At 38.6% G+C, this 17334-nt stretch overlaps 1 protein-coding gene across 1 annotated transcript in view; it reads right to left on the bottom strand.

Annotated features, from left to right (window-relative positions):
• Positions 1-3649: 3649 nt before the first annotated feature.
• Positions 3650-17334, bottom strand: part of LOC139714184 (steroid hormone receptor ERR1-like) — a 47466-nt gene continuing 33781 nt past the window's right edge. Inside the window, exons 5-9 of the mRNA XM_071625901.1 lie at positions 14633-14740; positions 12091-12261; positions 10225-10352; positions 9066-9213; positions 3650-7995 (exon numbers count right to left, since the gene is read on the bottom strand). Of these exons, the coding sequence (XP_071482002.1) occupies positions 7742-7995; positions 9066-9213; positions 10225-10352; positions 12091-12261; positions 14633-14740 (809 nt within the window). The 3' untranslated portion in view covers positions 3650-7741. The remainder of the gene's footprint in view (positions 7996-9065; positions 9214-10224; positions 10353-12090; positions 12262-14632; positions 14741-17334) is intronic.

Here is a 17334-nt window from a genome sequence, read left to right as displayed (position 1 = left end):
CATCTACTGATCTTCAACGCTAGAGTGAATTGCATGGAGCTTGTTGGAAATATGATTGCTAGGTACCATTGATCATCATGTAAAGTTCTACCTACCCACAATGCTGAATGAAAATGGTGTATACCAACTTTTATTATTCCACACTTTTGATCTCAAAATACTCCTGACAACTCACCATCCGGGCAAATCACGCCAGCCAGGTAGGTGTCTTGGTAGACCCTTTCAATGAATTGCAAGCACATTCCAAATGGTGGAAGAAAAATTTTGATCCCTTCAAAGAATTATGTTTTAGCTTTAAGTCATTTATAGACCTGCCGTGAGGAAGGGGTGAATGCACTACCATAGATATATTATATATCTATATTATCACTGCATCAGCCATTGCTGGTCAATGTCGGTATTTGCTGGGAAAGTTTCTAGAGTATATGTCAGAGTGTTACACTATGTTCAATTGGTCAATACTTGTACTATCCTCTTAGGTTGCTTTTCAGCATACTTTAATCCTAATCCAGTCTTGATGGGGATATTTGAATTAATTTTTATGAATGCACACTTTGCAATCCTACAATATGGTACCTGAAATAGGTAGTATATACATATAAGAGCAATTTTGCTATTGTGAAGTGCATATATTGATTCTTGGAAGATCACCTTCATCAAATACAATGATGCTATGTCTGGTTTGTTCTTGAAACGTGTGGCCAAAGATACAATGTCTTCACTTGAAAAATCCTGATGGTTTCAATTTTATGTTCCACTTCAACACTACATCTGCAGGTTTTGTGTGTGTGTGTGTGTGTGTGTGTATGTGTGTGTGTGTGTGCATGCATGTGTATGTGTGTACAATGAGGCTGTTTTGTGTGTGTGTGTAAGGGGGGGGGGGGGGTGGTCTTTGACCAAAGTGCATGAAATGTCACTGGAAATCAATGCAATCCCAGTAAGGCTCCATGGGATTTTTTTTCTCACATTTCCATGTTCTTCACTTTCATGTCTTTTACTAACTCGGAATTTGCAAGATATATTCAATCAAACAGCGAAACTGACAAGCCATAGTGAATTCTTTGGGTCTTTTTAAAAGATACCGAAACGACCATGTTTTGAGAGTGTATTGTCCTGACTTCTATTCTTCATTGAGGAGCGTCATTCTTTTCCTGTCATCACAACCGATAGCATTCAGACTTGTCTTGGCGCCTTGTTTAGAAATGTTTCGGTTCCTATGGCTTTGTCAACTTCATGATCACAATCACTCTGGTCTTCCTGTAGAAGATGCATGAGAAACACAGCACTAACAGACATATGACACGAGTCCGACTAAGGATTGTTGCATGAAAAAAAGTCATTGTCATATTTGTGTTTAATTATAGAACCATCAAAGTATGTACAAGGACATATATATCACAAATATTGACAGTCTTCATGTTAGTCATCCAACCATAGATATTTTACAGTATTTTTATTTGATTCTACTTTGCATTGACATTGTCAAAGATTTGGAGATATGTGATCACTACACATATCAAAAATCTGAACTGCACTGTTAAACCCTCACAGGACGAAACGGGACAGTTCCAAGACACACAATGTATTGGAGCAAAGTTGAAAATAGGAAATCTGTATATTATGTACATATGCTCATTACACAAACATTACAAAGAAAAATACAGAATTTATCTCCAATATAACTCTCTATCACACACGCTGATAATGTTTGATAACACAATCAGCACAATCGTGCACTGAATGACACCTTGATTGCGTACATATCCTACAGATCCACGAGCTCTAAGATAAATGAAACTAACATCAAACTATGCTTTTGGGGATGCAACTATTAGCCAGTGATCCTAAGAATGTGCAACAGAGGTCGTTCCCTGAATTTTTGTCTATATTTCTATGTCTTTCACATGCTGTAGAAGCTGGCTAGTTGAAATTAGTGAAGGGGCATCTATCGAGGGCAGAATGAGGCAAGGGAGGCATTCAACATTTATGTGGGGACAAAAATCTGCTTGGGTATTTTTTCCCTTTCTCACATATCAAATCCACACTTTTTTTTTTCATATATCTGTTTTTCTTCTCTCCAGCAAAGAATTCTATCCACATAGACTACCATACAACATCTACATACCAGTATAAAGCAATGTTTGCGTAGTGATATAGCCTCACACTTGCGAGCTAGAAAGGAAAGTATGGACAAAATGTGCACTTGAAGGCATAAAGCTTACACCAGCTGTGATATTACCAGTCTTGAACCTGTGCATTCCATGTTGCCATATATATGAAAAATGGAAATTTTCTATGAATTTGGTTTTGTCCTCTCTTTTTTTTTTACATTAAGTTACTTTGACTTTCAAGTGTGTCTAGGATTTGCAGACTGCCCAAACACTGATAATATCGATTCAGTAAAACTGGTATAATCATGTAATGGAAAATTAAACCATCATAAATCAAAGCACTTCGATGTTATTTCATCATTGGTATCACACTGTGAACAACATGACACACATACCATGCTTATTCTTTCTCTCGTCAAAAGAATATTACATCAAGATATCATCCAAAATGCCACTGTGTTACACATAGTTTCAGAAATGAATCAAACGAGAAAAGCTGATATGTCATGTTCACATCTGAAGTCCATCCCACTTTTACGTAAGAGTAGTAAGCACTTGATGAATTTAGTACAATGTAATGGCATGCAATACAAAAAGCATGATGCCTGTCAAAAAAGTTTTCATGTGCAACACACAGCAACCAATGGGATTTGAACGGAGTTCATAGTGTGCAATCTTCTGAACATCAACAGGTGATTAATAACCTGTAATGGGGGCAAAATATTCAAATATCTTTGAAGCTACACTTGCCAAACATGAAGGAAAAGGGAAATGTACCATGAAAGTCTGCCACTTCTTTGTCAGACAAAAGATGCCTGTATAAACATAAAGAGATCTTACATAATTCAAGTCAGTCTTCACATTTTCAGGTCTCATCCAGTCAAAATTAAAGCTTGAAATGAAATCAAGCTCCCTGCACAAATATCACAGCCTAATACTGTTGGCAGACCACTGAAGAAGCTTGGTTCCTGGTCAAGTCCATCATTTTATGTACATGTAAACAACACACAAAATGTGTTCATAACCTATAACAGATGAATTCTATTAGGCTACTTTTCAGCTTCCTTTATGAAGGTTGAATTCAAGGGTCACCATTGAGCATGACATAAAAATGACACAGCATCAGGGAGCAAAAACCAATTTGACATGTGTTTGCCAGTAATAGTATCTCTCATTCCGTGCAAAGCTTGATAAAAATCATCAAATCACCGTTCTTTCCAGGCGAGAAAATCAAACAAATATCAGTCTTCTCGCATATGAAGCCTTGAATCTCAAACTAAACAGATTCATTCTCCTGAACCAAGCTACACTCTGAACAAGCATCTTTACAGCCATGTTTTATATACTGGTCATCATTTGTACTTCATTGGACAACTGCATGTGTTCACTCAGCATTTACTAAATGGAAAATAAACAAGTAAAAGCCTACGAGCAGAAGCTTTCTGCAACATACAATGCACACAAAAAAGCAACAAAAAATAAAGCAAAACAAATCAAAAAACCTGTATCTCGCAACATAAATGTATTCTACCCTGTAATATGTGTGTTACTAGAGGAGAGACACTTAATAGCAATGCAAGACATACAGATGATTTTTAGGCAGCTAACTAATGAAAGCTACAGCACAGATCTTTACTGGAATGAGTCACAGAAAATAAAAACAAAGAAATACACTTGCATGCATTTTTTAAGCATCTTGCTTGAAACTAACAAACACATAACATGTACAAGCCTTACTACCAAACTTAGTCTCACTTTTCATACCTGAAAATATCATGTGATGTAAAAATACTGATTTTCCTAGAATATTTACATATCTTCAAAGTAATGTATTCAAACAACAAGATCTCACATCAACAGAGAAACAAATAGAAATCAACCCTACTTCATTATCAAAAGTTCAATACAGGTACCAGTATGTAATATCATTCTAAAGCCTTGCATATCGGAAAAAAAATCATATACGACATTTTATTTTTACAAACCTCTACAATTCAAATTCAATGCACATTACAAATCAAGACAGAAATTTGTATGCAAGGGAACATAAGGATGGATATTTATTTGTCGTTTAAAGCCTTGCATATCAATTAAAATCAAATACGGCATTTCATTTTTATACACCTCTACAATTCAATCTTAATGCACATTACAAATCAAGACAGAAATTTGTATGCAAGGGAATAAAAGGATGGATATTCATATGTGCAGCTTAAGACATTCAAGCTGAAAAATTCCAATTCCTGTATGCCTGGAAAGGGACTCTACGCGTATGAAATATGGGTGACTCTCAATATGAACAGAATTCATACCAAAAATGCGAACATGTCAAGAGAAGCTACTGAGATTTCTTACAAAACAAACACACAAACAGAGTTACAAACATACATAGAAATAGCAGATACAGATATAGCTACCACTTGAGAAGTAGCATTGCTTTACTCTTTAAATACACACTAAAGTGCCAAAATGCAATTGTCATGTCATTAGCCTTGTCTTTGTAAAATCACTATTTTTGCATGCAATTCTAGCTAAACATATGAAAAATTTATATCACACTCTAGCAAACATACAGTTATGGAAATTTTGATGATATATCAACATTTTGTGAGCAAGGGATTTCACCTGCTAACAGGTTTTCTTTGACTGATGCATCCTATATTATTCAAAGACGGTTTTAAAAGGGCCTTCTTATCAAATGAAGTGGTAGACATTACTCTGGTGCATGGATAGAAAGTCAAGGCAAGATTGATGTTTTGATCATATCCCTGTGCTGGGTAAATAAGTAGCATCTGTTCTCCTTTCAATAAAAGCAGGCATGAACAAAGACAACTTGCAACAAAAAAAAAAAAACAGTGCAAAAACACCAACAAAACAAAAAATCAACTGTAGTGTAATTCAAAGACAAACTGCTATTTTACAGGGAAAAAAAAAAAACTTAATGCAAAAAAAAAAAGAAAAAGACACATGTTCCAGATGACCGATTTGTTATTACAGGAGGTTCTTTTGAAAGATACAAATGTGTGATGCAGATACACACTGATGCATTACCTAGCAGCATGACTATCTTCGACAGGCAAGTAAGTAGAAAGGGCACAAAATGCACACTTTAATGGAGTCATTTCTAGTTATGATTGTGGTACATAGACATGAGGGCTACACAGCCTGAGAGTCTATGATACAGTGCAACACTTGGGCTTCTCTCTTTCCATTGCTTCCATTCTGATGGTTCACAAATACAGACTATCTCAACTGATTTCCTGAACAAATAATTGTCTGAATAAGAGTCTCATGCCTAACTTGCTGAGGACTGAAGGGGTAAGCTGAGAGGGAATTATTTTAAAACAAAAATGTAATTGTAGTGTTGTCACACAATTTTCCTTAATAGAAAAGCACTCACTCATTCTAAATTATTGTCGGGGAAAAAAAAAAATCTTTTTATCATGGCTTTGTGACTGCAAGTTTATCAACTATAACTGAGTGGCTAACCAGATCGTGAATTCACAACATATATGCTACTGCATGTCCTAGATTATCAAGACATAAGAAATATGATAAGCTCCAATGATTATTTGTATGAATTGATATGACAGACAGTATGACAAAGTTACAGGTGTAAAACGTAAGGCATTCTGGTAACAAAAAGTAAGTATTTCCTTGTCTGCTTTGATTCTCTTTCAAGTGATTATTTCATTTACAGCGCCACTTCTTGGTCTTTCACATCATAGAGTTCACAAATCTGAGCAGCAGGCCCAAAATTAGAAGGATGAAATTTTTTCGGCCAAGAAACAAAGGACATATCCATCCAACAAATATATTCCACAGTAATATCAGGTTTAATCCCTTTAAGCATAGTACTGTCATTAATAATGTAATAACATACAGTCATCTTTCCCCTATTCGTCTCTACAATGAGCCACTGGATAGCTCTTGATCCAATCTTAATGACTAGTAAAGATCATTCATCATTAGATAAACACATGTCATGGTTACACATGTTCACTTTAAAGTAGCATACACATGTTACTTAGGCTGAAATACTGACACTTCTAGCAAAGCCATGTCATGCATCTTACTTGATCTTTTCCGTAGAGGGCAGACACACCAGGCGAATACTGAATTCTTAAGAATAAAAATTTGATGCCGCACTATCTGTAAGTAGCATGCAGCTACTATGGAAGATTAAGTAATGGTGTTTAAATCGCAATTCTTTCTCTTGTGTCAGACATGCTTTCCTGGTAACCTCCTGCAAAGACATGGAAATCATTTTTGAACCTACCTACATAGTTTTGTGCTGGATTGAAAAGTGTAATAAGCACTCATTAAGTGGATGAGTGCGGTAAACATTACAGGACTTCTGACTCTCGACAGATGCAAGCACATCAGCATTGCATTGCCATGTGACAAAATTGTTTGCCACATCTGGCTGTATTAAGTTTGCAGTATAACACATGGCCGCTTCTCAAGCCTACATTATTTTGAAATCTTACATAATATAACTTATTTTCCTCTTTCTCACGGCAGTGTACAATGAGATGCAGTCAGTTGGGCACCAACCTGTGCCCATTCCTGCATCAACAAATTTAAGAAAACCTCTTTATTTTTCATACTTCATCTAACCTTTACAGCAAAACTTCAACACAATTTCATAGAATTTTTCTTTAATAGAATCCTTCCTCAATTGTCTTTAAAATTTTACATCACACACACACATACACAAGCATCAAGAATCATATAAAAATTTCATCTTTGTTGATTTTTGTTGATTTTCAATCATTGAAACTGCTTCATTTATTTCCCAGAGCCCTAAGTTCAAGCTCATTACTGTCTTTTGTGGTTGTTGTTGCGACTGGTGTACAGCACAAAGTTTTCACAACTACTCCATATTTCCTTTGATAATCTTATTTAGCCGTTTCCTTGTGTGACAAATGCAAACTTCCATGAAAGCAATTTCTATGCGCAATTACACACACTTAACAGAACTACTGAGCTTCTGTCAACACTTCATCAGAAGGTTTCATGAAGTATTACCCCCTGTGCTGCCAGCCTGTTTAGATTGTTTGTGGCCAGGTGGAATAACACATTGATACAACAAATGCCATGATCCTCAGCACCAGCAAAAATAGAGCATGTATCCCTATCCCCCACCCCCATCTTGAGAATCAGTTATGGTAAGCACCTAACATAATCAACATTTACTTCCGGTACTTGTTCATCAAAGACCTCTTTAATTTGAGTTTACCTTAGATGAAGTGCACTTCTGTCCAGATTTGATACAACTGTCAATTCTACAGGAATATGCTGCCTAGGATACCTGGGTACCAATCATGGTTTGTAGTCATGGATCCTGATCACCATGGTATTCTGCTTTATTCGTTGGCAACATTCCTCTCTGGCTTTCATGCTGCTTTTCCACTCGTCCATCTTCACTTGGCTCTTCCGACATCATCATGGAAAAGGAAGGATTCACTATGCCAGTGTCATGATTCACATGATGTCGTTATCGCACAAAAAAAATAATTTGTTTGCAAAGTTTTGCCCTCAAGCGGGACTATCTGACATACAGTTTGCCTGACTGCCACAGGGATGTTGCAAATTCCCTGCAACTCCTCAGGGTAGTCCTCCACCAGCTAGTCACACTGGGTGTTGGACTCGAGCATCTCGCGGAAGAGCTGCTGGATGGGGATGCTCTTCTCGGCAGAGTTCTTGGAGACGTGGTCCACCGACTCGGAGGATAGCTGCCGCAGAGTGGGGAGGGCCGAGAGCAGGTGGCAGACACGCCGAGAGTCGCCCGGGTAGTCCTTCATGATGTGGTGGTGGAGGGCGTCATACAGATTGTTCTGCATCTGGCCGAGGTGGGTGTTCTCCTCAACTCTGGACAGCTCTGTGTAGGTGGCAAACAGCATGGAGAGAACATGGTCATGGAGAGACACAAGAGAGAGAGAAATATCAGAAGGTGAGAACATGAGACGTTTCCACTATCAGCCCCACTGAATCCTCTCATTAAATGTTCTCACAGGAAAATTACCAATATCCGCTGGATATTCATCTACCATTTACTCTTCTGTTTAAGTGACTACCCCCCCCCCCCCCCCAACACACACACACACACACAAAGGCCTTTGCAGCAATGAAAAGCATCATGTGCCAGTGAGTGTAATAGCTTTCTCAGCTTTCCCTTAACCTGTGTCAGAATCATATGCCCATCAAGGCAGTCAAAAGAGAAAGACCAAAGTTTGGGCAGACTCTCTGACAAGATTTGAGCTGATCTTTGACCACAAAGAGGAACGGGGGACTTCCCTCTTTAATGCGTCAGATGAGTGACCCCCTCTTCACGTATAAGGAGCATGTCACGAGGAATTTCCTGTCGGTGTGGCATGATGGGAATAATGACGATGCTGTCTGGGTCAGCTTGCAGTCAAATTGAAATGACCTCCGCCGGGGCCAACTCAGCATGCCGATAATCGTAAAAACCTACTACAAAGCACTCTTTAGGGTTTTTTGATATTTGATTGGGGTAAGGGGAGGCAGTGCTGGAAAGAAATGGGAAACTAGCATGGAATGTCTGCATGGTTTGAATTTTCATATTGAATATCACTTCATGCATCTTTGCTGCTTTGAATACCATAGCTGTAATAAGCAGTTGCTATTTTTAACATTGAATAGTTAAGTTGTTAAGTTAAATACTTTTAAAGTGGAAATTTTCAAGCATTTCGCGCAATCAGAAACTAGCGCGATAATAAAAGCAAGCGAATATTCTTGCTTGCCATGCATATGCTCGAGTAGTTGGTGTCTTGATTCTGCGGAATTAAAAACATGCGAAACTCTTCTTACTTGGCTGAGCGCAAAAAATTAGTCGCATGAAAATATCCACTTTTACAGTAGTTACACAGTGGTGGTATAGGTGGTACAGTCAGTACTGATACAAAGGCCTCTCCTTAGTAAGGGACTCACCAACGTTGCACAGTATGATGGCTTTGAGCAGAGCATACTCCTCCTTGTCGATGCCGATATCCCTGAGCTTTCTGACAAGATGGAGTGCCTTGGCGACCAGGAAACCCAGACCACTCCTGGCTGCCTGCTCCTCATCCATGCTGAGACCCTGGGGTAGGAGAGAGAGAAGAAAGTTGAAATAATACCAGGCAGTCTGGCGCACTGCAGGGTCACGGTTCTGAGAACTTGGATTTAGTGACTATACCACATACATGTATATTAGATACATAGATAAAAGGAATATGGGCAAAAGATAAAGAACAGGAAAGGTTGGTATACATAATTTGGGGAGTTCTGAGGGGTGACAGTAGAAATAATGAATGAAAATGTCTGATTTTCCTCCTCTGATCAAGGACACACAATTTTTAGTGGATACAAGGGGAAAATACAAGAACTTGACTTGGCCTTGACTGTCTAACTACTGTAAACGTGGAGATTTTCGCGGTACATTAATTTTCGCGGATTTCGCGCTACGTTCGGCTAGCGCGAATTCAAAAACGCGCGAATATATCTTCGCAATTTTCTATGCACATTTTGAACGGCCTGAATTGTGTGCGCTTCGTCGATGATACTGCTACGTAGTACAGACATGTTTACGCATATAGCAGTATCATCGCACGCACCGCACGCACCGAGCCCATGGCCGATTGGTGTGCTACATCCCCGCGACTACAGTACTAGTACTACAGTACATGTATCGAGTAAAATACACATGTACTACGTAGTTGAGCGCTTGCACTCGCGCCGCTCGCTACGTCGCTTATCGTACGCTGGCATCGCTGGATGAAAACAGAGACTGTGTATTAACCCGCTGCGGAGCGCGAATTTAAGAACCCGCGAATATGTTTTCGAGCCGCTCAGCGCGAAAAATTAATCGCGCGAAAATATTGACGTTTACAGTAATAGCTAAGGTATAATTAGTTAAAGTTGTTCTCATGCCATTTTGTGCCTTTCACCATGACATTACAGTGATGCAATTCAACAACACGTCATCAGATGCCTTAGTAACTGAGCAGATCACAAAATGTTACTAAAGGCAGTGACCACTGATTTGTGAGTCATCACACTTTGTATGAATGTGATGATACTGGTCTTTGGTTGAGAGTGAATAGGTGCATACCTTAGTGAAGGCTATTCTGTCTGGGTCGGTGAGGGGAATGGACCGGAAGATGACCTGCCACAGGAGGATCTCCATCCATCCATCCTGGAGCAGGATGCGGCGGTCGCTAAGCGACAGCTCCGTGAAACCTGGGGAGGACCACATGCCTTTATAATATACCCTATATATATCTCATTTCAATCAATCAATCAAATCCAATTTTATCTCTAATATCACATAGATTCTTTCAAATACAATAATTACCCCCCCAAAAAAAAAAAAAAAAAAAAAAAAATCAATCAATCAATCAATCAATGTATTATATGGACATACATTTGAAAGCGAAAAAACAAAATATGCAAATGCACAACCAATATTAAACTATTTGAACAAAATCATTGTTATTGGAAAAGAGAAGCCCATGCAGATTTTCAGGTGCAGGTAAATTTATGTGCCTGTACAAGTCGCCATTATTCCATCAACTATGGTGCTGTACATTTTTTTTTTCATAGATTTTACAATCCCTAGTTAGTGTTTCATAAGGGAAGTAAAAATTCTCTTCCATATGAGGCCATATGAGGCTTCAGTATGCCTAACAATAGTTGATTTATGCACAATTATAGCAATGCACCTGATTCATTGCATAACACATGTTGTACAAAATGAAAAACGGCCTAGTCAATGTCCCCCTGTACGATTACGTTCAACCCAACACACGTGACACCAGAGGTAACAATCAAAAATTCATCCAACAATGGCACAGAGCTACAGTTTTCCGGGATTCCTTCTTCATAACGACTGTTAAAGACTGGAACCAACTCCCTAACGCAGTGGTTCAATGTCCATCATTGTCCCTGTTCAAGCAAAATTTAAAGCAATTTCAATAGTCGCGCTCTGTCCACACGTAGTGCTCCTCAACAAGTTAGCGTGGATGTGTCTTCTTGGACATTTTGCTGACTAAACCATACAGATACAGATACAGATACATCGAATCGACTTTTCTTATTTCTGAAAGCACCCCCCATTATGCCTGGCTAAGTTACAGTGTTTTAAAACCAAATGGGTCTACATCTGAGTCATCTCTGGCACACATTCACCCGCTCACATACTTGACTTTCTGTGGAGTGATCTTTGACACCAGTGAGTATAATGGAACTCTGCTCGAGAAATCTCAAATCTCTTATCTTGCATGGCACTTGATAGGAACCTACCAGCCACTCGTTTTTGAATCATCAATCAAGTCTTAACGAGCTGCTGAGTGTCTGTCCTAGATTGCCTTTGTAGTTCTTGCCAATGCCATTACCATTTCACCTGGTTCAATTTTAATCATGGCGGATTGATGCTCCAACGGTGAGTTTGTCCATGCAAAGACATAAAGCGACTACAAGTCACAATCAATTAGACTTGGGGAGGAGGAAGCATGTGTATACAGTTCTGGGGATCACATATTTCAAATGTTTTTGAATAAGTCTGCTTGGATAACTTAGCTTTAGCTTTTTAAAATAAGATAGGAGCATTTTCTGTAAATCACTGTTGTTTTGGTGTAGCTTTTGCTTTTTGTTTTTTGGTGTGTGTGTGTGTGCGTGTGTGCGTGTGTGCGTGTGTGTGTGTTTTTGTCTTTGTTTGTTTTTTGTTTGTTTGTTTGGTGTTTTTTGTTTGTTTGTTTGTTTGTTTGTTTGTTTTTTGTTTTTTTTGTTTGTTTTTTTTTTGGGGGGGGGGGGGTCAGAGGGTTAGTTGTGTTAGATATCTACCTCCCAGTCTTAAAGATGAGCGAAAAGTTGACTACCATACACAGAACATGCTTCTGTGCAAGACCTTTTCCACAGTCTTGCAGTTCACAAAATGGGAGTCAATTACAACCAACATCCATGTTCTGGGCCGACTCACCTGGTACCTGCTTGGCCCACTGGACCACATTGACCAGGGCACGGTCCCCCAGGTCTGTGATGATCTTCATAGCCTGGAAGGCGGGATCTTTGTCCTTCAGACTGGGATCAATGGGTCCAAGGGTGCTGACCGGTGGCTCTATCTTCAGCAGGTGTTTGGTCAGCTCGGCAGCTAAGAGAGAAAGGGGCAAAGTGACAAGGATTTGGGGATAAAAACCAGCTGGTATTAAAGGCAATGATCCCTATCATTAAATGCCAGAATGCAGTAAAAAATCACTGGCCAATCACAACTGGAATTTAGTTACTAAGCGCAGCAATTTTTCAACATTTTGTTTAGCATATGCTAGAAGCTGAATATCACTGGTGCCATCAAAAACTTAAACCTTATTGTATTCTACGTTAAGTCCTACAACATCACAGCATTTCTCAACGTCTTCCTTATCATAGAGTCATTAACATTGTGCCAATCTTTAATTGGCATAACATTCATTTAGCATCAATTAGACTCTTTAAACAGAAAATAGGCTTAGTGCGATTACCCACTGCATAGTCTTACAGTTTACAAAACAGAGCTGCATTGTCACTCTGTAGTGTCAATAAGACCCTCTTCTGATGATTTACTGCTGACTGAAACTTCATCACTGAAAGTTCAGTTTCTACTTGTGACAGACATTCTGGTTCTATCAGTTTCCTTTCACACTCCTTCCAGTTATGAATAAGCATCAATGCATTTTCATCGGAGACAACATTGATTTCAAAACTCAGTGTGAATTTAACTCAACTACATCACACCAATCTGAAAATGAGATTTGGGCAGGATGGACAGACAGATGGAAGGACAAATGGACAAAGCTGGACACCCCCATTAACAAAATACCTCTAGCAATCTCTGGGCCAGAGGCATGATAACTATAATTTGTTCAGCTTTTTCAAGAAAGACATGGTGAGTATGAAATGAGCCCACCACAGGATCGGCAATACAGCATCCCCGCAGCTCTTCAAATACCATCTTTCAGTAAATTACAGAACACTGTGCAACAACACAGTGACCTCTACAGCAAAATTAGCATACAAATACTACATGCAAAATATGGTGTCCTTCATAGTACAGAAAAACAACAATCTCTGCGCCCTGATTACAATACTATTCCTTCAAATCAATCTCCCATTCGTACCTAGGCGTACCCAGCAATGCTCATGGAATATTACAGATTGTATATCAAAGTTCAACAGCCACTAGAATATCAAAGCAGAGCTAAGTTGTGCCGCAGTGCATGTACATCTACAGCTGTCCCACATAGGGCCAGGTCTCTGAGTAAATATATTGATTTAGGCAACGGTGCCACTGGCCTATTCTGTTTACACAGCATACAAGATTTTGAAGTACAGTTTCCCCAGGTTAGTTTTGTTTCTTGTTGTTTTTCTTTAGTCATATGTGGGATACTCTTTTGATTGAGAGATTTTTATCTTACTGCAGGCACAGAGATTCATTCTTTTCCTTGAATACTTGTGAACACAAACACACACTCACATGCATACACCCAGCATGCACATTATGCACACACATATCTCTCCGGGTGCAGGTAGAAGAGAGGTAAAGTTCAATTTTCATATTTTTCAAGACTATGGACTTCAAATAAAGTGAGCGATTGGAACAGGGGTGAGGGTTGGAACACCAGCCATGCTGTAAATATGAAAAAGATGTCCACAGCACAGCAAAAAACAAGACAAAACAAAACAAAACAAAACTGCAGGACACAGAAGCGATGTAACCTTGATTTGCACACAGGATTATGTTTGATTTGTCACAATGTACAGGACTTTCTGTGAACACCAAGATGCTCTAGTCTCAGTTTCAGTGATATTTCAGACTGTGCGAACACAAGACTGCTAAATGAAGTCTATAACACAGCCTTCTCTTACTCGGCGAGAATTTAGGCAGTCTAACAAGGACACGGATCGCTGCAGCTTAAAATAATGACTCAATTATCTCTCCCTTGCAGTCATAGAACCTATTCGTGATCGCGGAGCAACTCTCAACACAAAAACCAGATTTAGATCTCTTGCGATTGGAAGGTACCCTAGCCTGCCAAAGGAAAACAGGAAATTTGAAGGACATTTTCAATTATCGCTGCCAAACTAGGAGGTCAGTTTCATGGAAAACTGCAACAATGGCTTCATGATGTTTACTTCCAAATCTACAAATGAACTTAACTGAAATGAAATGTGCTTGAACTTTGTTGAAATTATGGGAGTTTTCAAAAGAAACCTGCCACTTTGAATGATTCTTTCCTGTTGTATTGGACCATGTGAGAGTAAGACACCGCATAGCAATTAACATGCTTAGGCACACATACACATAATGAAAGCAAAAATGACTTAGACACTACAGATTATTCAGCTTTAAAAAAAGTACATCCCTTTGGCTTGTGTAGTATGATCAGTATGATTTCTGTAGTGAAGCAAAAACGAAGTTTATGGAGCTATTCTGTGTAAAAAAGATGAAGAGAGAAAAGGAGAAAGAAATGGGGCATCATCCATACCTTTCCTGTACTTGGCTCTTCTGGCTGATGAGGAGGGAGCAAAGTCAGTCTCCTCAGGCCTTCTCCTGTACTTTTGCCTTCCACCCCGAACCCTGTCAGGTCGCACGCCTGGGCAAAAAAAAAACCAGAAATACACAAATACATTTGTACTGAAATCTTAAAGAGGAGTGAAAAGGATGATCAAGATTATATGCCCCAAATTCACTTCCTGCCTGGATGAAGGGCTATAAGGCTTGCACAATGTAAACTTGCTACAGCCCTTCTGCTGGACAAGCAATGCAAAACAGGCAGTGAGTGACATGGACAGTTTGTGAGCAAAATGTAGTCATCATGAAGTAGAGTGATACAAAGCTTTTGAATTCTTGTCACAAATCAAGACTCAAAGGCCCGAATTCACGAAGGTGGTACAAAAGAAACCAAGATTTAAACCATGGACAAAAACCATGGAGCGCCAAGTGTCGCACAGAATATTTCGTTACGAAATAAGTCATTTCGTCGATGAAATGATTATTTTGTAATGAAATGACAACATTTTGTAACTAAACGAACAATTCATCCACGAAATGATAATTTCGTTAACAATTTCATAACAAAATATTTCATGCGACACTTGGCGCTCCATGGTTTTTGTCAATGGTTTAAACAATGGTTTCATTTGTACCACCTTCGTGAATTCGGGCCAAAGAAATTATCTTAGTTTGAAGTTCATCAACTTCCTGTGCATCAGCAGATATTTGGATACTTAGTTGTTAAGGTAGGACAATTCATTGGAGGGCTCATGGCTGGTACATTTCACAAATGGGCGTGATATTGTGATCCCATTTTAAATCAGTATGAAAGAGGATCATTTCGCAAATTCCCCACCTCTTTTTTCTCTCTTCACCTATCTCCTCACAATCTGGGTCCCTTGCATGCCATACTACTGTAAAGCAAGATATTTTCGTGGCAAGAAATTTTCATGAATTGCCCCTGGCATTCAATGCATGTGAAGTGTAGAAGAACTTTCGCATGCATCTTAATTTCGCGAATCTTGGCTCTTGCGAAATTGAAATGCACACTAACATTTCTGGTTTTTAAGTATTTTTTTTCCCAATGAACATCACAGGTTAAAGGGATGGTACAGTATTGGTGGAGATGAGAATTGGGCTTTTAACTGTTTGCGAGATACCAAGAAAATACTTATGATATGGTACAGAGCATACCATTTTAAGAGGAATTCAAAGTTTATTTGATGAAAATCGGGTTTGGAATGACTGAAACATCCAAAAACAAAGTAAAACAAAGCGATCGTCCCACACTTTATTACAATCGCTCTTTTTTGGACATCTCAGCCATTTCAAAACCAATTTTCATCAAATAAACGTTAAATTCCTCATAGAATTACATGCTCTTTCATATTTCATAAGAGGTTTCTCATTATCTCACCAAAAAATGTTAGAAACCTGAAATTAGGTCTCAACCAAAACTATACAAGCCCTTTTATAATTTCGGCATACTAATAGATCACTGCAATCTTGCTGAGTAATTTACTATGTTGGTCTTCGGCTACTGAAAGTGGATGGAACTGTGTACAGATTCCTTATATAAGAGAAACAACACCATAAGCTTTCACTCTCTTGGATAAAAACAAACATGTTATTCAAGGAGAATGAACAGGAAGGGTATAGGCACACCAGTGAGTGGTAGAGAAGAGATGAGGCATAATCATTTGCAACATGGAGATTATCTATCCCTATCTGATAAGAACAAACTGGGATGAACGTACACATAATGACAATGGCTCTCGTGTTCAACAGTGTCACAATTTAATTCTATTAGAGCATTATGGCTGACTTCCACCTTCACATGTATACACAATACACGCAATAAACTGGTATGTCAGTTAGGGCTGTTAACTCTAAAAGATATATTCTTTCAACACAAACAAATGTTGATTTCTACATTATGCAAAATGCACTCTACATCTTTACCCTTTTATAGCACTTGTTATCATGAGTTGAATCACCCCATTTGGCATTTCATTGATAGTTTTGTGGCATGTCTTTGAAACTGATGCCATTTTTCAGTAAAAAAGAAAAATTTAGGATCAAAGGATATCACTAAAATTCATTATGTTCATAGCTTCTTCTCTTCGGTCATCACACCATGAAACCCATAAGATTTGACTTGAAATAGGGTGAGTGTCAAACTTTATTTGGATTACTAAAAAGCAAAATTATAAGATCCACAACAAATCAAGAATGCAACCATGGCATTTCTTGTACATACGGTTGAGTTCAGCATGGCTCAACATTTGACAGTAATCTATGCATATTGCAGACATTACAGGGGAAAAGAAAACAGTCAACTCTCACACACACTTCAAGGTTGTCAGTTTGGCTTTTAATTTCGTTGATTTTTTTTTTCTCTGTGCTTTTTAATTTCACTGTGAAACAGGTAAGGGGAATGAACTTCAGTTTCCTGCCATTGTCCGCCTCAGTTAGTCTGAGCTCTTCTTTGGGAATATTTAATGAACAGAAATTACATACGCTATGGACTCTCATTGAAGTAAAAATTGTGGGTAAGGTTACTCCATTTCATTTCATGCTAATCACTGGGTTATACCATTTTGACAGTCCAGGCAATTAAGATCCAAGTTACCATTGTATCTAAAGCTACACGTTTAATGAGAATTTTCCTGAAGGTACAATGTATTAACAGGC

This window comes from Diadema antillarum, unplaced genomic scaffold, assembly GCF_040938485.1.
Source record: "Diadema antillarum isolate AM-2024a unplaced genomic scaffold, OU_Dant_1.0 seq00002186_RagTag, whole genome shotgun sequence".
In the NCBI taxonomy this organism is placed as follows: domain Eukaryota; kingdom Metazoa; phylum Echinodermata; class Echinoidea; order Diadematoida; family Diadematidae; genus Diadema; species Diadema antillarum.
This window is presented reverse-complemented; position numbering and strand designations above follow the sequence as displayed.